The 23955-nt window shown below is 34.2% G+C and overlaps 3 protein-coding genes across 3 annotated transcripts in view; all 3 read left to right on the forward strand.

Annotated features, from left to right (window-relative positions):
• Positions 1-3441: 3441 nt before the first annotated feature.
• LOC143918391 (fatty acid-binding protein-like) lies at positions 3442-9258 on the forward strand. Its single transcript, XM_077440287.1, has 4 exons — positions 3442-3886; positions 7754-7920; positions 8001-8108; positions 8571-9258. Exons 1-4 carry the CDS (start codon positions 3814-3816, stop codon positions 8619-8621), a joined length of 399 nt encoding a protein of 132 aa, XP_077296413.1. The 5' UTR covers positions 3442-3813; the 3' UTR covers positions 8622-9258.
• An 860-nt stretch (positions 9259-10118) lies between these two features.
• On the forward strand, positions 10119-12293 carry LOC143917643 (fatty acid-binding protein, heart-like). Its single transcript, XM_077439226.1, has 4 exons — positions 10119-10300; positions 11460-11626; positions 11715-11822; positions 11900-12293. The coding sequence occupies exons 1-4, from the start codon at positions 10228-10230 to the stop codon at positions 11954-11956; spliced, it is 405 nt and encodes a 134-aa protein (XP_077295352.1). The 5' UTR covers positions 10119-10227; the 3' UTR covers positions 11957-12293.
• A 3603-nt stretch (positions 12294-15896) lies between these two features.
• Mhcl (Myosin heavy chain-like) overlaps positions 15897-23955 on the forward strand; it is a 194806-nt gene continuing 186747 nt past the window's right edge. Inside the window, exon 1 of the mRNA XM_077440288.1 lies at positions 15897-16196. The gene's annotated coding sequence lies outside the window, so the exon portion shown is untranslated. The remainder of the gene's footprint in view (positions 16197-23955) is intronic.

The raw sequence follows: 23955 nt of genomic DNA on the forward strand, positions 1-23955 counted from the left end.
CGATCATCGATTACTTTCGCTGCGTTTCTCCCTATCTTCAAGTTATATTTTATAAATGTGTTGACATGGAGACATTAGTTTCATAATTGTATGTACTTGTGCACTCTGATCGACTCGGGTAGTGGCCTTTTATGTCGACTCCCTACGGTACCAAGTCCATTTTTTTATTTAATGAAGAAAAATTGTTCCCTGCGAATTATAAAATGAATTTGGAATAAAAATTCCATTTTATGCAACAATGTAAGTAAATCACTCTATTGTAAATAATGTGCATTCGATATATTCTTTTTATATAATAGGGATATCGATATCAAATAATAACAGGTTTAAAAGTAGCTCTCCACACATTGACAGTGAGTAATCATATACTTAATCATCTTCATAAAGAAAAAATTGTCATTTTATTAATCATATAGGGTTACCATCATGGTTTTTTTTCAATACGTGTATTTTATTTTTTTATTTTTTTTAAGCTTCAAGAGTCATTCAGGCATGCTTTTTGTTGAAGAGTTTATAAATAAACGTAAGTTGCAAATATTGAATATATTATATATAAGTATTTTAAGCGTTGCCATTGTTTGTTAATAGCTGCTTACATACAATGACGTGATGTCACAAAAAAATATGTTAAGTTGAACAAAAAAGGGCAGAAATATTTTTATAAGATCTCTTTCTTATTTAAATGCAAAAATGCGGTAACCATTTTATTATAAAATAATTAAAACAAGAGTAAAATATTTTCAGTTTCACATTGAAAGGTTGCACAAAAAGCGTTAAAAGAACTAAAGGGTATTCAGGTTTTTCATTTTGAGCTTTTTCTGCGAGTTTTTTTGCATTCATTCTTTAAGTCGACTGTCAGTTTTTTGCACAGCGTGACCTTGTAAACATCCGCTCACCAAACGAAGCATCACATTTGAAATCAAATACCAGTCTACCATTAATTTACAATGCAAAATTTGACTAATATTTCAAAACGGTGTATTTTGAGAAATTATATAAACTGACGAAAAGATTTTTCAACCAACTTCTATGTAAATCCGTTACAAACACAAATAGCAACGGAAAACAGTTAAATTTTATCATTCCGACTTAAATAGATAAGTGAAATATCATTTGCAACTTTCCTTATTTTATTTGTTTCAGTATGACACAAAAAGTTTATCTAAGTCATGTTTTAATTTTTATATTGGTATAAAGTGCTATATTATAAAAAAGCTTCAAGAAAAAAAATTGAGTTTAATTTTATCAACATTTCTTATTCATTTGTTGCATAATCTAAAACAAGGTCTATGCCCTATTTACTTTCAAATCTAATTCAAAACTATATATTATATTTAATTGAAAATAATGTGCAAATAGTATTCCATTGTAAATTCATAAAGGCCTGCCCCCCCTCCACGAAAAAATGCGCACGCTTGAATCATGTACTGACCGTTGCTTTTGCGCACCATTTCCGATGAGTAGGGGTGGGCCTTTATGAATAATCATATGTATATTACATATATAATATATATAAAGGGCTGATGAGACAAGGAGAGAGAGAGGGGGACAAAATCTCGGGGCTCGTGCTATTTAAAGGGACCGGTTATTACAAGTACATATTCAAAAACCGACAGCGAATAGAAAATCCGCATTCGCTGGGTTGACCTGTACTCGTTTTTAAAACAACCTTTTTCAATAAATATATATGTATACTCACTACAATTTTTAGCCTGTCAACATGACAATTGTGAAAGTCATTTTGATTCGACTTAAAGATAAGATTAGTGAATTATTGAGTATAATACGAGTACTTGCATGCGTTTCGGTAATTGCTCAATTTTGGAGGAGTGGGTAGACTGAGCTCCAGAGGCTCACTGGCGTCTGGAGCTGGTGTGATAGTTTATATCCTGGACGATCGTACAATGTGTAGCTTGGCTGGTGAGATCATGTTCTTGGGGGTTCCTGTGGACTCGAGTTTGTAAAGCGAGTCGATTTTGTATTATCCTTTGTTTAAACGAAGATATTTCAGGCAAGGTAGGTTCTACATGCTCGTGCAGGAACGCGACGATGCAATCGTGTGACTTGTTCTTTATGGAAAAATAGATAAGATCAAATTGTACTGTGTTCCTACATAATAAATCGCAAAATCGAAACGTAAATATGGGTTTCAACTAATTAAACAGTAACAGTAAGTATATTTTCGGTCACATGCTGTTTTTGACTATTGCCTGTTTGTCAAGAAATGGTATGATCGATAAGCGATTTACTTACCGTTCATATTTTTCTACGTAGTACACTATTATTACTACAGATCGTTGCTAAATGGGTTCACTATTGTCAATTACTATTGTCCTATAAAGCTAGAGAGCAAAAAAAAGGTTGACAATAGAAATTGTTAATGGTGAACCCATTTTTTTGACCAAATAGAAACCGACCGCCATCCTCTAATTATTACCAAATTTAAGCAAAACTTACTGACCATTTAATGAAAAAAACTGACCACTTAAACTGTTGCCAAAAAAAAATTTTATTTTACCTGTTTTAAGACTTGGTAGAAATTTTACAATAAGTTAACTAACTGTAACACATGCGTACAGAGATTGCAATTTACGCATTCGGCAAATAATGTGCCTGATTAGACTTGCATTTTTCATGAATCAGGGAATTTTCTACCTATTTCACGCATTGGGTAATTGCACAATTTGTTATCGATCCCATATTCGTTATCGATCACTGTCAAGCAAGGATACAATTTTACCGAAAATGGTCCAAAGGGTCGTTTTGGTATAGATCACCGTCAAGCAAGAATAAATACTACCATACAATTTCAACGACATAGTTCGAATGTCTTTTTTTGAAAGGACTATCCCATGCACTCGTGCCATGAACGTCACATTTTTTCTATATGTTTAAAACGGTTCGGTGATTACTGGTCACAAAATACTCGTCACAACGTCACTAAAATCTCTATAACGGAACATCTGGCAACCGAAAAGTCCATCATACTAACGATAACTATCATACTAACGAGAACTTGAGTGCCAAATATTGTGTATTCGCGATTTTCATGTCAAAAATTGTCTTTGTGACCACCGCAATGTGACGAATTTATTTATTTAATTTAAAATAGCAAATTGCTAATGAATATATAACAAAAATAACAACTATAATTGTAACTACAAAATAACATAATATAATTAACAAAAAAAAAACTATAATTATTAACTATAACATAAAATTATAATGCCAAACATTGCATTTATTAACCTATATAATTACATCATCTTCGGGATTACACGAACGGGATACAAGAGGAACAGCCTGTTCCTCTTGTATCTTGCTCGTGCACATTAAGTAAGGCTGTACGACAAAAAGAGAGAATTTCAGCGCACGCCACTGGGTGCCAGGTATTCCGTATTCGAGATTTTCATGGCAACGATTGTCTTGTGCGCTATCACTAGAGGTAGGATAGTCACAGTGCTATCTATTGTTCGGCAAACCTTTAACAGTGCATTTACAACCTTTGAACAATACACGGCCCCCTCAGGCTCCGGTGACTAGCTATCACAATGTGCGAAATAATCTGAAACAGGATACACCGGTCGATTTGCCGTACGGTTGAAACTTCTACGGCTACTCTACACTTTGAAGAATGCTTCTATTATATAGACATATACAGTACCGCTTAATATATTGCATATTTGGTCACCCTACACAGCAAGACCACGCGATCCGACCGGCATTCGACCGAGTTGAACACTTCCCGCGTGGCTACCGTAGCTCTCGTACACGTCTACACCCAACCCAGCAAACCATCTCCAATCTATCGCCATGGACGCCTTCCTCGACAAGAAATACAAGCTCCAAAAATCAGAAAACTTCGACGAGTTCATGAAAGCTCTCGGTGAGTTTATTAAAAAAAAAAAATCACACAAAAACCTCTACTTTCACAGATAAGAAAGTTCCCGCTTCAGATGCCGGCCGGCATTTTCTCCACGTGCATCCCACACACGCTCAATACTCCTCTTTTTGTTATTTTTATCTCATTTTTGCTCATTTACAAACCAATATTTTAATGTGTGTGCGATAATAACCCGATTGTTGTTGTCACATGTAAAGTTTTATTCACACACGTGTAATCACTCATGTGAAAAATATAAGCCTAGTTTAACGGATATCCAATTATAACGGATACATTTATCTTAAAAATTTAGCATGCCAACATCCGTTTTCAGTGTGTCATGAAAAGTTATCGGTAGTGATGCATTTATTCAAATGCGATTTTTTCACGCTATTTTAAGTCATCAGTTCCAAAGATCGCGAGCGTGAATCCAAAGGTTGCTTCCAATTACATGTTCGTTCTTCGTTGATCGAAATCATCATCGTCGACTCTTTCCAATTCGATTCTTGTTCGCTTCGTTTGGCGCTGATTGGTTCACAATGGGGAATTGAAGTTCGTTGACGTCTAAAAAGGGGGAGTTGGAGCCTCGGTCAGCTTGACGGGAATTTAAATTTATAATGAGCAAATATCACACGCAATGGCTCAATAAACGCATGAATTAGTCAAATATGTATGTATGTAGTGTGTGCTCAAATTTGAGTGTTTGCACGTTCGCGTAACGGGATTCCCGTCGCTGAAATCTTTTTGGTGGCTTCCGTGACGGAAACGGCTCATTGTAGAATGTTTTAAAAGAGTGATGACATCTAAAGTACGACCTACGTTCATTATGGGATTCTACAGGATATCGCGGGGACTACCAGAAGTCCTTTCAATTCGAAAGCCAGACAGCCGTTTATTGGGGGCTATTAGTCTACCCTGATTGAATTAAATTGAATCAGTTCACTTTGAATGGAAGAGAGGCGTTGTCCAATTTTTATGGGATGCTTTGATTTTTTCATACATGTATTATGACTACATCTCTTTTGTATATACATATTTAAAGTAAATATTCTGCAGTTTTTTTTTTATTATTTTGAAATATCAAAGCTTAAACTCCTGGGCTTCATTTTAAAACTCAGTAAATAGAGTGTAATATAAGCAATCGGCATTTAAAGTTACAAAAATGATCCATCCAAATTATTTTTACAACTTCAAAAGCCGTTTACTTCCACTACCTACTGCTAGTTTAGGATTTCCCAGTGGTTTTTGTTTAATGTTTTCAAATTCAAATTGAAAATATTAATTTTATTCGCATTTTAATGGAAAAAGAGCGAAAAATAGTGCTATGTGTGATCGGTACTTTTTTTTTCCTACCTGCAACTTTATGATGTTTGTTTAATAGTGATTAAAAAAATTGCTCTCAAGTCCTCGAAATCAAATACAAATATTCGTATTGTAAATACGTGTAGTAAAATAACATAAAGCAATCATTTTTTATATTCGCTTAATTTTTAATTTATATCTCGTTTATTTATACAAAAATGGTGGTGGTGAATATTATCGGATCATGTTGCAATATGTAAAAATATATTAAATATTTGTGGCTTATAAAAATATTTTCTGATTTTCTTTGAGTAATTCGTAAGTACATAAACAAATGATAAAGAAAATTTTATTTCTGATAAGATAAATATATGTTATCCAAGGGTTAGCCTTTGTTGTTTTTTAACTTTATCTTATCCATTTTTTATGTCTTAAGTAAATCAAAAATTTAACTGGATGGCGTCGACTTATCTTAAAAAAATTCTAATCTAAAGTTCATTTCAAAGTGGAAATTTCAGTTACGAGACTTTAAACAATTATGCGACCTTTAAATTTATTTATTATAAATGAGTGTAGGGTGTTTTATAATGGGGGAAATAAACACCCTAGCGCAAAATTTGGGTTTGTGCGCAATGCTATCGATTGGTCGGTAGTCACACCACCAGCCACCTCATCTCTCCCCCTTTTGTCGTAGTACAGCAAATCTCAAACTGTTTCATTACACATATTCAAACATGTAAATTTAAAACAATACTAAAATATGATATTTGTAAAAAACAACATATATTTTTTTAAATACATTTTTTTGTTTGAAGTGCATTTATGATGCACTCTATTTCGAATCGTTGTGATTAACTATAATTTTACGCATCGTTAGGCCAAAAAAAAAAGATAATATGCCAAATCATTCTTCAACAATCAATGTTGTACATCGTCCCATTATACTAAAATATTATCATTAGGTATACAATAAAAGTTAGATTTCAACAAAAAATTTACAACTAATACTGGCATAAAAACATAATGCACCTAAAATGATTACATACGTATATATCGGGTCTACCTCACGGCACCGAAAGTGAAAAGGTTGAAAAAACAAATATCAGAAGACAAAGATCGAAAGTCGAAAGATCAAAAAAAAAGGGTGTATGGTAAACGGTGCTATGTACATATATATTAATTATTTATTTTTACATATATACCAGGAAGGCCTTACAGGTAAACACCAATGCGCCTTCCTGGCCAATTACAATGCAGCATTTTTATTACAAGTCGTTGAATTACGAGACACTGAAAAACTCGCAAATTAACGAGACATCTATGAATTGTACATAAATTTTATTGTACATTAATCAAATAGTGGTGACATAGTAGGTAGGAAGGATTTTTAGCCAATATTTTTTAAAAGGGAACCGTTTCAACAATGAAATCAGAGAAAATTGGCAAACTCTGATAGGAAACGATCAATCTGGAGTCACAAATCCAGGTCTGACCAACAGCATACTCTGAAAAATTCATTTTCATTCAGGGATTGAACCCGGCACCTTCTTGACGCTAAGCAGAAGCTTAACGACCGAGCTATGCTGCTGGCTATAATATATATCAGTGATATATAATATATATCAGTATATGCCACTGATATATAATATATATCAGTGGCATGCGGTGAAATTATCTCTCTTTTTGTCATACAGCCTTGTTTAATGTGCGCTTGCAGGATACGGGAGGAAAAGCCTGTTCCTCTTGTTCCTGTTGTATCCTGCTCGCGTAAATTAAATGAGGATGTACGACGGGGGAAAAGATAGTTTTACCGCATGCCACTGATATACATATATGTATACTAATCATTTTTCATATGTATGCATGGTAAACGAACATTTTCGACTTTTTTACGGTCACCCGTATATATCATATATGTAATATCACTATTTGGTGTATCTGTGTGTGTGCCTGTGTAAGATAACGCTCGCCGTACTATAATAGTCGTTTATATAATACTACTGTTTTCTACCAATGTTTCCTCTAGTCAAATTAGTCTCTGAGCATTTAGTGTCATCTATTGAAAATTTATTAAATAAATAAATAAATATTTTTTTTATTGGTGTTTTATATTGTTTATATATAGGTAGGTAGGTAGTTTTTACCATATTTTTTTTATACTAAACAATTAAGTATAAATATTGAATTAAATATATTTAAAAGGTATTTGAAAATAATACGACCGCATCGGATCGAACACAGAATTTGCTTTTAATTTTTTTTATTTAATAACTTAATATGCCATAACCCATGCGATGATATTTCATCGGGTACAACACTAGTATAATATATCTAAGAATATTTGATCGCGAGGGAAAATTGAGTTGTAGTAAGCTCAAGTTTCTAACCAGACTGCTTTCACCATGCAACCAGTAAACATTACTTAGTTACATCTGTATCAATATCATGCCACCATATCATTGTACACTTTATATAAATAAATAAGTCAACAATGCCATCTTATACATTTCTTATACTGTTCATAATGTACGAGCAATTTTATAATGACTTTTAATTTATTTTTCACAGGAGTGGGCTTGGTTACCCGAAAAATGGGTAATTCAATTTCGCCCGTTGTCGATTTGAAGAAAGAAGGGGATGTATATACTTTCTCTTCAGCATCCACCTTTAAAAATACCGTAATTACATTCAAATTGGGTGAAGAATTTGATGAAGAGACAGCCGATGGACGCAAAGTAATATTATAATAAATATGAGAAATTTAAGTACCTTAGTTATGCTTTACATATTTATTTCTTAATTTTTTGATTTCCAGGTGAAGGCTGTTTGTTCTATTGAAGGTAACAAATTGACCCAAACACAAAAAGGTGATGGTAAAACTACTACTATCATCAGGGAATTTGGAGATGATGAATTAACAGCTGTAAGTTTTGAATTTTGTATACATTTTTATTTAATCAAAATTATTATTATACATATAATATCGATGCGGTGCAAACGATCGACAAGCGCCAGACAGACTGAACCAGACAGATTAACGACACGTGTACCTTATGCGTGCGCACTGCTCGCACTTACACTAAGCGAAATCTACCCGAAGTCCCGACATACCTACCCTGTATACGTTCTGTGCTTCTGATACTTTAGTTCCGAATTTTTCCTTATTAAACCCGCCAGAAAGATCCAATTCAATTTTAATAATTGCATCTGTGCACATGGAAAGGTTACTCGTCATCTGATGTGCAATCTATCATTCGTGAAGTCGAGAATTGCGTTTAAAGAAGCCATCCAGTTAATCTGTGGTTCAGTCTATCTGGCGCTTGTCGATCGTTTGCACCAAACCCACATAATATTGATATAACAATTTTTAATTTCATTATAACAGACAATGACAGTGGATGACATCACTTGCACCAGAATTTACAAAGCGCAATAGAAAAAAATATGCATCTTCATCCAGCACTAGTCATTCGGCTTCATGCATATAAAATTCAACTTTTTTTTACTTTTTTAAGCAATTATTCATGTTCTTCATGAAACATCATAAACATTCTTGATATTACTAAATTTGTGATAAAAAAAATCCAATGGCACAATGTTTGAAGTATAGATCAAAAATTAAAATTAAATTTTGTATAAAATAAGTACATATACTAATTTACAAAATCAAAAAATATTCATGAATTATAATTTAATTCAATTTATTTTTTTCCTTGAGTATCTTAAATTGGATATATTTAGCTATATCTATAAATCATATTAGCTAATATTAGCTATAATATTATTATTTTTCCACACAGTGAATTATTTTTTGAATAAATATCTATGCTTCAACAATTTAAAGCTAATTGACTGAATATTTTTAGATCCCTTTAGAAATGCTGGAAACATCCAAATATATTTTTAACCTATTATTTTTTTAGCAGATTGTGTAAAATTCAATTTGTACTTTGTAACTTTTTATGGATTACAAATAAGATATAATATGTTCCTTTTGAAATAAATAAACTATCTTTTTTTACAATTTTACAATGTATTTTTTATTTAATCAAATAAAATGAAAATATTTTTTATAAATAGAAATTTGGATTTAGATGAAACGTGTAAATCATGAATGATTAATGTGATAAGGTAAGTAGGATTTATTACATCTGCATAGATTTCAATAAGGAAAGCGCTACAGTTATTGGCCACTTAGATTTATATTTATATAAAATAAAAAATATATATATAAAAATATATTTATTTATTTTATTAGGAGCGGCGCCCCCGACAGGGACCCTATGGGGGCTGCGCCCCCTTCAGCGGGGCCCCATGGGGGGGCAGTGCCCCCAGCGAGGCCCCATCTGGCTGCGCCCCGTGCGCAAAAAAAAAAATAAATCCAACGTGTTTTTCCCACCCAACCAATGACCACCCAAACCACGCATTGCACATACAAATATACAAACATTAGTGTATTATATATATTGATTGGGTTATTAGTCACATTGCGGTGGTCACAAAGACAATTTTTGCCATGAAAATCGCCAATGCAGAATATTTGGCACTCGAGTTTTCGTTAGTATGATAGTTATAAAAATTCATTTTCATTCGATGCCCGGGCCAGGGATCGAACCCGGTGCCTCTCGACGCTAAGCAGAAGCTTAACGACCGAGCTATACTGCTGGCTAATTATATAATTATATATTTATAAAATAGTTATGTAAATTTAATGCTTTTATATTGTAAAAAAACCTCTATAAAATGAAACTTCAACATTGTTTCACATATTTCTATGCAAGTGCTCACACATGAAATGAAAAAAATTGAAAGAATTTAACAATTATAATATACATATATGAGAGACCGATTTATGAAAATATTACAAAATTACAAAGAAATCAAATTATCAGCAAAATTCGAGATACATCACTATCTTTTACATCTGACAGCTATGAACGAATGGTTACTCTAGCCCACATTTAGCTGTCATTTGTCGTGTGGTGCTGTCGCTTGCTGTCCCCCATTCAGTGTCTTGAATTTTGTTTACTTTGTACTTAAACATGGAAGCATATCTCAACAAAAAGTATAGATTGACGAAATCGGAAAATTTCGATGAATTCATGAAGAAAATGGGTAATTTGATTGTTCACTTAAAAGTTGAAATCTATTTGCTCACTTACTGTTTCTGACTCACTTGTAAGAAAAATTCCACTCGTATGTGTTTAACCTTGTTATGTAAAGTATTTGATTCGTCACAGTTAAGATACTTCTTGATACTTGAAAATTCAATACAAATGAATTGCACAGTGAAAATGTACGTATTTTCTGTTAGTGAATCACAAAATTAGGTGATTGATAAAAGTTTTTAAAATACATGTAACAAATATCTATGTATGTAGGTAGTATTCTACATTCTACATCAATATGACAAGATCTTCAAATCGTTTGATTTATCCCTATCACCTAAGTGGTGTTGAATTAAAGTTAGATTTTAATGATTTGGGGGTCTTGTTCTTTAACTAATTTTATTTTAAACGGGACATAGACAATATTTGTTTGCGGGCAACTACAATGCTGTTACTCTTACAACGAATTAGTAAATCTTTCCAGAGTGCGTTGATGCTTAAAGTTCTTTATGAAGCTCTAGTACGTAGCATTCTAGAACTTTCTTTCATTATATGGAGTCCTACTCATATGACTCATTCATTGAAGATTGAGAGATTCCAAAAATGGTTTCTCAGATATCTTTATATGAAATTGTATGGTTATTATCCTTGATTATATCCTAGTGCATTCCTATTAGGGCCGTTAGGCTTCAACTCATTGGAGTCTCGTCATGTTATGTGCTTCCGGGAAGCACTTTTTTAAGCTAGTAAGTGGGTTAGTACACAATCCTCAGGTTCTTAATGAATTTAAGTTCAGGGACCTGAGGAATCGTTATTTGTTTTCTCCTCCTGGGGGCCCGCACAAATATGTTGGCATCGTCTCCAATATCTAGAGCATTATATCTGCTCAACCGGGTTGCTGGTGAAATTAACCTGTTTAATATAAGCTCGGCTGAATTGTTTGAATGGTTTTGGAGCAACGCCCGTGGTTGATTTTATCAATTATAAATGTCAAGCACAGATGTTTTATATACCTTTATTTGAGTTATGATTGTGTGACTGGCTACAGTGACGCGAGTAAATAATTATTAAAATTATTAAACATACTATACTTCTGATCAATTGTTTGATTGTATTTGTGTGTTTATTGCATAATATGTAAGTTTATCATTAAATCATCGTTTTAGGAGTTGGCCTTATTGCCCGTAAAATGGTTGGATTGCTGACGCCGACTGTGGAATTGCAGAAATCAGGCGAAGAGTATACCCTTCTTACAGTATCAACATTCCGGACCATGGTGCTTAAATTTAAACTCGGCGTAGAATTCGATGAATTGAAACCAGATGGTAGAAGTGTAAGTTTTTAAATATATATTTTCCATACGATTAGTTTTATATTTTACTGAATTTTTGTTAATATTATATGTATACATATTATTCTAGTTAAAAACAGTTATAACTTTGGATGGAAACAAAATGAAACAATTACAGAAGGTGGATGATATTGATGTCATCATAATGAGGGAGTTCACCGATAATGAACTGAACGTTGTAAGTATTTTATTGCTTTATTTTTTATTTATCAATGTATAGAAAAATTGTCTTAGTTATGTAATTATTTGTTTTAGGTAATGACTGCAGGTAATATTGTTTCCACCAGAGTTTTTACAGTCGTTGAAAATTAATACTTAATGTACTTCTAAATACAAATTAAATTAATATATTGGACCTAAAATACTTAATGTTATTTGTAATTTTATAATGGGTGTTGAATCTATTGTCAGTTAGACTTGTAAAAGTTCTAATTTGTTACTTTTAATGTGCATTTATATAAATTATTCTTAAGAATATCATATTTTCTCAAATTAAGAGAAAAGAACTGTGATTTTTCATTTGTCGTTGATATTTTTTATACTTATTTACACGTTTTTATACATTTTATTGGGAAAAGGAATTTTTAATATTTAAATTTTTATATGTGCATTTGTACGTAAATATATACATTTATATTGAAAACTGTTTTATATATATTTTTTATATTATCCTTAATATAAATCCTTTTGATAGGAAATCAATCTTAGAAATAATATGTATGCATGTAAATTTAAGAATAATCAAAATGGCAAGTTTCATTATCAATTAAAGAAGAAAGAAACAATATGTATAATCGTGATCCAAATCTTATACGTGATTGATAATAAACTGCAAACAATTACAAGTATAATTGATTACAAATTGCAACTTCCCAAGTGATGATTGATTTCTATCAAATAAATACTTACGCTACACTACGACCTTTAAACGTTTAACATACCCAAATTTATATTACTATATTGTTTATTTATTTTTGGAGACAATTTAAAAATAAGTTCTAATGTACACATTTAAAAAAGCAACAGTAGAAAAAAAATATTTTTGGATTATAAGAGAAAAGAATATATACAAAGTCTTGTTTCTTTAATATAATACTTATAATGCAATAAGACCAAAACCCTCCAATAAAAAAATACTTAAATCATTTGAAAAACTCATTATTTAATTGGGTCAGCATTTTAATATCAAAACCGGGAATTTGATAGGTTACATACTTTCACTACAGAAAAATATAAAGCAACCTAAAATTAATGAAATGCGCATTAAAGATCTCGCATATATGTATGTATGTAGGATCGGCAACCGCTCAAATTGGCCCACTCTACATAATAGGTGTTAAATCTTAAATAGTCACTAGTTAAGAATTTGTGAATTTGCAAATTTTTAATAGTTGAAATCGAGTGAGTTTTTTAATTCTACATTAACGTCAACATAATCAATAATAAGAAAACGGAAGCATCATCGACGACGCAAGAGAATGTAAGATTCACTTCGTGAAAGGGATATGTGATACAGGTAATTAAGACACATTTAGCGATTGAAACCATGTTTAATAATCAAATTCATAGTTACGGAGTTACACAGCATAGTGAACTTAAGGGCGAAAACACAGAGTGGCACGTGGGAAGTGTTTTTTTTTAAGTTCCTAGCCTAGGTAAACAGTCCCAAAAATCACCCCCTGGAGTGTTTTCGGTGTTATTTTATCCTTGTTTTAATCATTTTTTTATTTTTATCCTTTTATCTTTGGTTGACAATGATCGATAATGATAAATTCCATATTTTAAGAAATGTAAGAGAAAAACATATGGATATGCAAACACATGCGACCTCCCAAATATATTCATTCTAAATGTTTTCGCTGTAATAATTCACTCGACACGAGAATACCAACTTAATTATGTATATTTTACTGATGGATTTGAGAATTAAATCTAATAGTTATGTCACAAGGATTTTATTATAACTTGAGGCTTAAGTCTAAAGCGCATGCTTTTATCTATCCGTTACAAAAATTTCGCTCGAAATAAGCGGAGATTACGGTTGCATGCGTGAGAGTGGGTTGTAATCAGTGGCGGCTCGTCCTAATGGGCTGCTGGGCTGCAGCCCCTCCTATAAAATTCTAAAATATATGTTTAATAATACATTTAATATTTTATTTATTAATGATATTTTTTTATTAGTTGGATGGACGAACTATTGGGGCCTTCGACAGAGTAAATATTACTTACAATATCACCCATATCCAAAAGGGTGATATTGTAAGTAATGTTGACCGTTTCGAAGACCCCACTAACTTGTATGGTGACAGATGAATTAAAATGTTGCTGTACTGGCTGTAAAGTTTTACAGCGCCGCCCTGAACGCCACGCAGCCCGGAGTCTCGGAACGAAAAAGAGAAAGAGCTATTTGCAACTGCAGATAGCTCTTTCTCTTTCACTCACTCTGTCGTTTTGGGCTGGATAGTCAGCAGCCTTCGCCTGTTAAACGACATTCATCTGTCAGTTTGTGTAAGATTTCGCGCGCTTGATCTTACATTTGATTAGTTGAATCGCACGATCACAGCTTTATTCGTTTTCGTTACTCTTAATTGGTTGTGTACGAGCCCTCATCAAATCTTCGGTGAGTCGTTTTCATTTCGATAACAGCAAACTTTTTTCAAATCTGCTTAATTTTTTCTCGTAATTTTTATTTAAATATATTAAGATTTTTTTTTCTTTCAAAAATGGAAGAAAAAAAGAATTCAGTAAAATATTTACAAAATTTGCACTTTTCGCGACTAGAACTTACCGAAAAAGTCGCTATAAAAGCATTAGGCTGCCTCACGCCCAATTTAATTATTTCACAGCCTGCTACTAGTAGATCCTTTAGTTACTCGCGAAAATTTAATCCAGACATTTATAAAAAATACAATTGGTTAACGGGATGTTCAGACGAAAACAGGAGTTATTGACTTAAAACATTTAAACGATAAAATTAAAAAAACACGAGGGAAGTGTCGAACACTTAAAAAATGTGTGTAATCTCACGGGATCGGCTAACATAAAAACCCATTTAAGCGAAGCTTATCGGCGGGAAATAGATAAGCATAACGAAAACTTTTGTCCTGTTATGACTAAAGAGCGGACCCAGAGCGCACTGTCCATTGTTCACATGTTGTAAATGCATTGTTAAAGGTTTGCCGAACCTTTTTAACAAAGCATTTACAATAATGGAACAATAGACGGCGCGCTTCCGGTCCTACCTCTAGTTATGACATGATAGAACAATTATGGTGACATGTTTTAGACATCTTTTCAGTGCAGCCCCGCCACTAAAAATTATCACGAGCCGCCACTGGTTGTAATATTTTGTCGTGGCGGTATTCATTACGAGTCGGCTAACGCTAAAGCTTAAACTTGGATCTCACTAGGCATGTTACTTGTATGAAATTTTATGAGATAAAACGCACTACGAGTGGCGCGACACTACGAGTCAAAGTTGCCTTTTGAATAGGTCTGCCAAATATATTGATATCCAAACCGGGATATTTTTATTGTATTCCCCCCCCCCGGTTTTTGTGAAAGCGTAAACTTAACAAATTACATTTAAGATCCTTCCTTGTATAAACTAGTATTTCCTTTCTTTTTTTCCAGTTTATTTATTTATTTTAATATGAAATGAAATTAATTACATATTGGCAAAGAAGATTGAAAAAAAAAATGATTTTCTCAATCTCGCTTTTCTTGCTTTTTTAACCATGGATGTGGATCTACAGTGAGATTGGATCTACAGTGAGATTGGAGTCGTCCACACACACGGTATCTACACACGATATTTACCATATCCAGTTCCCATATGGAAAATATCGTAAATATCGTGTGTAGATACCGTGTGTGTGGACGACGCATTGAGGTTCGTGCATTTTTTTGCAGTTTCATAACTGCGGGGGGGTCGGTATTTCTGAACAATGAAAGGTCAATAAGCAGTTATTGAAAACCAAGAATTTGGCTGTCTCGAAAGGTCCCTTCGGGACTCCTGGACGAGAGGCTTAACCCGGAATACCGGGACGCCTGGTACTTTTGTACCAATTACGTTGCTGCAGCGTATTGTCACTTAGTGCGATCAGACTTTAAGAGGGCTGATAAAATTCAAGTGGGCAACGATTTCGCATGGCTGACAGCTATTGTTTTTCGACGACTAGGTTACCGAGCAGCAAAGGGGTATAAGTTTTAGCAGTTGGCAGCAGATGCAATGCAATGCAATGCAGTGGCCAGAAGTGAGTTGGCAGCAGTGGGATGTGTTTACTGGCCTCGAGAGACGAGCTGTCAAACGGAGTCGCGCGTGCGGTGAGGACGTTCGCCTCGCTCGCTTTTGTTTTGTATCGGTGTTGCTGCTGCTGCTACACCAAAACTCCTCATCCTGGTCATCGTAATCGTCATCGGTGAGGAACAGGAACAAACGTGAGCTGTGAGCAGTGAGCAGTGAGCAGTGAGCGTTGTGCGGTGAGCGGTGTGGCTTCGACCCTCCGCTCGGGGCGGCTTCGTCCCACCCCGCCGTCACCACCCTCTGCAGGTACATAACCAAACACGGACGACACGTTAGTGGTTGGTTGTTAGTGTTTAGTCGACACTACGACGTTATCAAATCGACCCTATTTGGACACATTTGGAGATCATCTTACATCTTACATCTTACATCTTACATCTTACAGTGCAGTGCTTGTCGAATTATGCACCACCGGCTAAATGGCTCGACTGCTCGTTTGACAGTCGAACAATCGAACGGTTCGATTCGCCCGAAGTGAGTGAAAATTGTGCAGTGATTCATTTGTTTTGTTTTGTTTCGTTTTTAATTCGAATGATGTTCGATTGTTTTCAAATAATGGCGACGTCTTCGATGAAAAGTGATGCAAACTTTGTTTGTTTATATTTATATATTGAATGTTATTATTTATACCACGTTTTATTTAGATTGCAATCTCGATCTCTATCGGTCAGTACGTTCTGACTGAACAATGGAGGGAAGCGTTTCTTTTTGAACGAAATGTGGATTGAAATAATGTTATCGCTTTGGCCAAGATTTTACTCACTAGAGTGACTTTCGAAAAGAAAATTTCTAATGAAATTTCCCTTATGGATATTGAGTCGACGTGAAAATTTTGAAAGACTTCATTCTAGAATGCTTTTAATTTATTTATATATATAAGAAATTGCTAGTGCTACCCGGCTTCGCTCGGTAAATGGAAATGAAAACCATGAAAAAAAAATCTCAGTTTGTTTTTTTATTAAATTTATTTGAATCGAAAACAATTAATATTATATTAAACGACCGACCAATCACAAACGTCTTTGACCAATCCAGCCAATCAGAAACGACTTTCACGACAGCCAATCAGAATCGAATTACAGATTGATTAATGTCTGGACAAAATGTTGCTTTCGTGACAAATTCCGACATTTGGATTTTTTTAACCTAAAAACACTGAAAATCGACTAAAAACTACAAATCTACTGTATGTTGTAAAACTTTATAACGATCTCAATTATCCGATTCTATTTTTAATTTAGAAAAAAATGCGCTGTATATATATTTTCCCGCTTAAATGACTGCTCTACATATGTACATGTGATACTATGTATCTGTTAGAAATGGGAAAAAATGCTTTGCAGGCGAAAATTTTTATATTGCGGTCGAATACATTTCTTGTGGCAAGTTCAGTCAGCACTGTTTCAGTTGTTGCCCAGGTGGGTTTTAAAGTCAACCTTTTGGGCCTCCATGATGCTCCTGTTCATTACCAATGCATATTATCTTACATACAATAGACTAAAATCGATGTATTGTTTTTATTCATTTTTATTCAAGTGAGCTATAGACTAGTATTAATATTCCATCGAGCATTTTTCGCGGAATAATTGAGAAATTTTACCTCGAAATGAAATAAAATAATTTTTTTATTTTAAAATATCATTGATTACGACAAATTGAACTGTTATTTTATTTTCATTCAAATTCGCGTTGCCTCAAATGTTTCATGAAAGTATTGATTTAAAAAAATTATATATTATACTTTGATTATCATGGTTTGAAAAGTAGCAGGTTTTTCATTACGAGTCAATTTTGCCACATTCTAACACTCAAAATCTTTCCAAAAATTCATACGAATTTATTATTATTTTACCCGTTTTTAAAGTGTTAAAAATCAGAAAATCGACTTGTGTTTAAAATTTTTTAAAGTAGAAAGTAGAAATTTTTAATTTTGTATATACCTAAAATAATAACCAAAGATTACTTTCAATAGTTATTGCATGCCTGATAGCATTTTATTACATGATAAAATAGTAGAAGTAGTAAATAATTATTTATATTTAGGTCAAATAATAGACATGTCCGGTAATAAAGAAGAACATATAAAGAGACGTATGAAATTATGATGGGGTGCATTTGGACGACGAATGTCGTTTTTAAATCAAAAAGGCCACTTTGCTTGAAGAAAAAAATCTTCAATCAATGCGTTTTGCCACTGATGACGCATGGATGCAAAACTTGGACATCGAACGCCAAGATGCTTCATAAAGTCCAATGCACTCAAAGAAGTATGGAACGCTGTATGCTTGGCATAACGAGGAAAGACAGGAATAGGAACACGTGGGTGAGAAGTATGACAAAAGTAGTGGATAGAGTAAATATATTGAAATGGCAGCGGTCGGGCTACGTGGCTAAAAGAATGGACGTAGACAAAATAAGCACTAGAATGGTACCCGAGAGAATCCAAAAGGATAAAGGAAGACCACAGGTAAGTTGGGTAGACGAAATTAGGAAAATGTGTAGGTGAGATGGATGAGAGTTGCACAAAACAGAGACAAGTGGAAGCGTGTTGGACAGGCCTCCATCCAGCAGTGGATGATGAGTGACTGTAGATGATGATGATGATTAATTATTAAATGCAATTGAATTCAATGTTAGGCATTTGAGTTGTATTTACAATATTTATTCACAAAAAATGTATGTATTTATTTATTGGGGGTATGAAATGATTAATTTGTTCCGTTCCGCAAACTTGCACAATTTCACTATATGTATGTACGCATTGAACGTAAAATTCAAGAGGAAACAAGGAAAGAAATTTGTGTGCAATTTTTTGACATTGATTTAGACTGTCAATATGAACATATATATGTATGTATGTAGTAATATTCATAGACGTGCAATATGCAGTTTAAAAGGTCACTTTTTCAAGTCAATTTTGGGCGAAATTTTGACACAGGTCTTTTCACAGGTGTTTTCCATTCGGAATAGCTAGAGCAGTTTTCGCAATGCTTTTTGCACCACTCTAGTCTAGAGTGTACGGAATTTGTCACGCCTTGCATTTATCGATTGCGCTCTAGGCAATGTGTGTGTGTGTGTGTGTGTGTGTGTGTGTAGTACGCACCCAGTACTTTCGTTGCTCGCGTATATACTATAGATTGGCCCCGGTGAAAGTGAAACACCTTTCTATTCGTACATTTTACGTTATAGATACGATATACATATTATATATCGTAGGAGGTACCTACCCATCGAAACGGGACACGTAGATAATAATTACTCTACGGTGTGCATTACGGGGCAGATTCGATGTTCGGCCGTACTCGGATCGATCCGACGCGACGTTCCACTTTTGGTGTCGGACGAGACCGTTTTAGGCGGACACTCGTTTTTTCAACATCATTGTGTTGAAATAATTATTATAGCCGGCATTGCTCGGGTGGATGAGAGTGGAGAAAATTGCTTGAAAGGGGCTCCGAACCCTTCCGAAACCCTAGTACGGTCCGTGTAAGCTAGGGAGGTCATCCACTGAGCAGCTTGGCGAAAAATTGCTTGCTACGAAATTTTTCGGAGCGAGCAATTTTCGGTATCAAATTGATCGTAATGAAATTATAACGTTAGCTCCATTATTATATAATATTTTGAGTCCATGTTAGTATACCATTACATATACATATTATACTAACATAGCCACAGCTTAGTGCACTGGTAGAGCTTTACATAACCGTAGAGGTATCCGGAGTTTTTGACCGGGGTATGTGTCCAGGGGGTAAGTGTCGTTGAACCACCATTACATAGATCGTGGGTCCAAGTCCCGGCCAAATACGCTGCTGGCGAGGTCTTGTGGTTATTAAACAGATCGACCGTCTAGACCGTCTCCTTTTATAATTTTCCGATTTTTCCAGCTTCATGGTTGTGAAGAATCTTATAAAAAAAGGGTTCCCGGAAAGATGCACTAAATTGCACGGAATAGTAGCGCAGTTTCGAGAAGTCATAATTTTCAAAGGCGCTCAAAAAGAACTTGAGCAATAGAATTCCACAAAAAAGTTAGCACCCTCGGACAACATACAAAAATACCCCTTGACGCTTTTTTGTGGAATTCTATCGTGTTAGTTCTCCTTGAGCATCTTTGAAACTATGGGAGTGTCTCGAGAGTGCATTTTTCCAGTCATCAATATATCGGAATCTCAGTTTCTCTCAAATTTTAGTTATTAGCATTTAGAATTTGTTCAATCTTATAAATTCTACCTGCATAATGTATTTCTACATACATAATGACATCCCTATTTTTTTTGTCTAAAAATTACATTGGGGCTGTCGACACCAACACTTTTACTTACAATATTTTCCATATCCAGTTCCCATATAGCCACCTGTGGTGGCTATTTGGGAACTGGATACGGAAAATATTGTAAGTAATATCGTTGTCGACGGCCCCATTGAAACTGGTGTTCACTCAACAAAATATTTTTTTATACACCTATACTTTTGTAGTACTGTTGCAGTGTGCTAAACGTTCGATCTCGTTCTAGTTTTTTTTTTTATTATTGTTTTCGAGATAATTCGAGTGTGCGTGTGTCGGTCATATTGCCGTCGATTCGCTACTAATCTAATTTGTTCGCATTCCGTTGTCGCCGCATAACAGTAAAGGCAGAGGTCCTCAACCGGTGGCCACCGCGGGTCACCGGGTCGTCGTCAATCGATATTTCGACTCGACGTAACACTTTCTGCGTAACACGATCGTGGGTGACTGTGTGTGGACATTTTCCATTTTTTTTCGCCATCGAAGGTGATTCATTTTGTTTGGCCTTTTTTTTAACTTTATTTTGTATGAGCGCATGTACAGTGGTTTTATCTCGCGACGGTGTGTTTTATCACGCGGTTCGCATGTGTGAAAGGGTCATTTTTTCACCCCTCGATAAAAGTCTCCACCAAATGTACATACATACATACCTTTCGTGATATTAAAAAAATGCTTTTGAATGTTTGCAAATTTTCTATTTGGTATCGTTGATCTTATGAATCCGTGACACTTTTTTTGTATGTGTTTTGTAATATGTAGTATGACGTTGATTGACTTTGTATCACATTACATTTGAATGCAAACTGTATTGGATGCGACTGTGGGGTAAATGAACTTTTTTGGGTCAATTTTTGACCTTTCATCATTGAATTTTGCGACGGCAGTGTCACAATTTGAAATTTAAGGGCGGTTTCAGACTAGCGTTTTATACGCGCGTATAATATAAGTGCATGTAGGCGCGTATAGGCGCGTCGTTTTCCATACGCGCAACTCGTACGAGCGTAGACGCGCTTATAAGCTCGTATTATCCATGTTGATACTAAATCACCACTACCGGTTGGAGCGAACACGCTGGAATAAGCCCGTGTACGCGAGTCCGGTTTTTTGAAGCGCGAAATGTAGCGCGCGTGTAAGCGCGTATGCCGAAACAACGATATACGCGCAGAAAAATACGCTAGTCTGAAACCGCCCTAAAACGTTCTGAAATGCTTTAAATTTATTAGGAGGTAAACATACAGTTGTTTTGCAATATTGTCTTATTCTAATTTGATAGAATCGAAACATACACGACAGTGCCGCGCCGACATATCTGCGCAGGATAAAGCCGCGCTGAAATATCCGCGCAGGACAATTCCACGCCGACAATGCAGCGCTGACATAAGTATTTGCTCAGGTCGAAAGAAAATTCATATGTATTATATTTTATATCCAATAATATTTATAGCATAATTAGACATTTTTGATTTTTAGTGACAGGCGTCTACTATTTAACCCTTTGCAAATTATTATAAGTGTGATTATTGCCAGGTAGTTTGTTTTCGAAGTATGAGAAATAAATTTCGAATTTTTTTTTGCCCCATAAAATTATTGCAATATTAAAACCGGCTTACTAAATTTTTTTAAACTTGTTATTGAATTTTAAAAATAGTGGAAATCTCGGTGTACAAAATCCAAAAAACCCTAGTAAATTTCTATCGATGAGCAGTTCTGCATAATCGAGTAAACCAAAAAGAATTTCTTTTTATTAGATTTTTTTGTTTTTTTTTCTGCGCGGCTTTGACGGGGTTTTTCTACGCGGCCCTGTTATGCCCTGGTATGTTGGTGCGCCAATGTCGTGCGCGGCATTGTCGAGTCACCGCTTTATATATTTACATATAAAAAAAAGTTCTGTCAAAATTTGAATTGACAGAACTTTTTGCAACATAGTGACACTATGTTGCATATATACACTTCACATGCTTGAATACATTTCATAAAAAAATCAAAGCTATTGCGCAAGTGAAATAAAAAAAATAAAAACGCCTTTTACTTTCGTTCGAATGGTTGAATGTGCTGCAGGTGAATTTTTTTTAACAATACACTCAGTAATTATGAACAATCGTTTATTTCAAACATTTTCAAGACGCTGTCTCCGAACAATTTGTCACAATTTTATTTGAGTACATGCATTAAAAAAAAGAATGACACAAGAATGTTATTTTATTACATTTTAATAACTATTATTGTTAGTTGCATTGATGAAATCAATCATGGTATGATATATTTTAAAAATGTTTGTACATATGTATATAATCTAACGGGTATTTTATTAAATATGATCCCAACGAGTAGTATTTTCTTTTAGTAGTGATTTTGCATTGTACATAGAATCATGTCTAAGAGCAGATCGAGTTTCATTTTCTGCATTCTAAAGGCGTTTTTTTTGTTCGAGATTGATATCTTCGACGTCAAAAACAAAAAAAATAAAAACACTTCTATGAAATATGCGAATGTATTTAGATAATAATTTAGATGATTTTGAACTTGTTCCACTTTCGTTTTAATTCCACTTCAACTCCGAAACCAGTTTGCCGATCTCATTTATATCAATTTTGTAATTGAAAGCGCTTCACCTGTTGGGGGGGGGGGGGGGAGGTATCGGTAACTATCAGTCCTAAAATCAACAAAGCTAATTTTGCGACCGGGAAGCGCGTAGTATTTTCTACGACTGTTTCGCGTGTGGTCTACTTTGTATCGCGTGTCGTTAAACTCATTAATGACGGTTGATGGCCACTCGATAATTCTATCTAATTAGATAGTGCGTAAGTGCTTCCGATTTCAATCATCATTATTGGTCGCCGATTGACTCTTCTCTTATGTAAAATTCTTCATGGGAAAATGTGTGTGTGTGTGTGTGTGTGTGTTTATGCAAGTTTTTTTAGACGACATTCTTTTGATCGTTTGTTTGAAACATGCTATATATGTATGCCGTGCTATAGTAGTCTATGGTGTGTACGTAACAGACTAAATTAAATAATATTTGCAATCGTCGTGTTTGTTGGTTTAATTGTCGTTTTTAAGGTCGCGTCTTAAATTCTTGTACACATCGAATTGGTAACGTGGATACTTTATTGTGTGAAGATTTCTATAAAAGTGCTGTTGTGCATGATTGCCGAAAAAACTGCTAAAATGTTAAAGCAAGTTCCATGATATTATGTAGAAATAAAGGGTTCCACAATGAAACGTTTAAAGAGACAACATTCTCGATAAAATCAGGGATCGATATTGAGTACGAATCAGTCAAAATTTCAAGGTTGAATTTTCTCATGAATACAAAACTTCTATTGATACATCGTGTATTTATATATGTAGATAAATATTCAGAAGGAAAGGAGGGGGGGGAGGTATGAGTTTACTTTTTGTATAGATATAAAAATTCGATTTTTGTATTTATTTATTTATTTTATAGAACATGAACATTCTCCTTTACAGATCGCTCTAAAAGGACGAGTGCACTTATAAAGATACAATAAAATCAATATACATTAGCTAATAATTTGATGTCTTCGTCGCCTGTTGCTCGGGGCATCAAGCTCCTCAAGCAGATTTTTGTAAACTTGGATTTGTTCAATCCAAAATATGCTGATCTGGTTGAGGAAATGTTTAATTTGAGATCGTAAATGTTTTTTTATAACTTTTGTTCTGTACTTTATATAATTTTCATGCTTTATTTTTGTTTATATT

This window comes from Arctopsyche grandis, chromosome 10, assembly GCF_051622035.1.
Source record: "Arctopsyche grandis isolate Sample6627 chromosome 10, ASM5162203v2, whole genome shotgun sequence".
NCBI classification, from domain to species: Eukaryota; Metazoa; Arthropoda; class Insecta; order Trichoptera; family Hydropsychidae; genus Arctopsyche; species Arctopsyche grandis.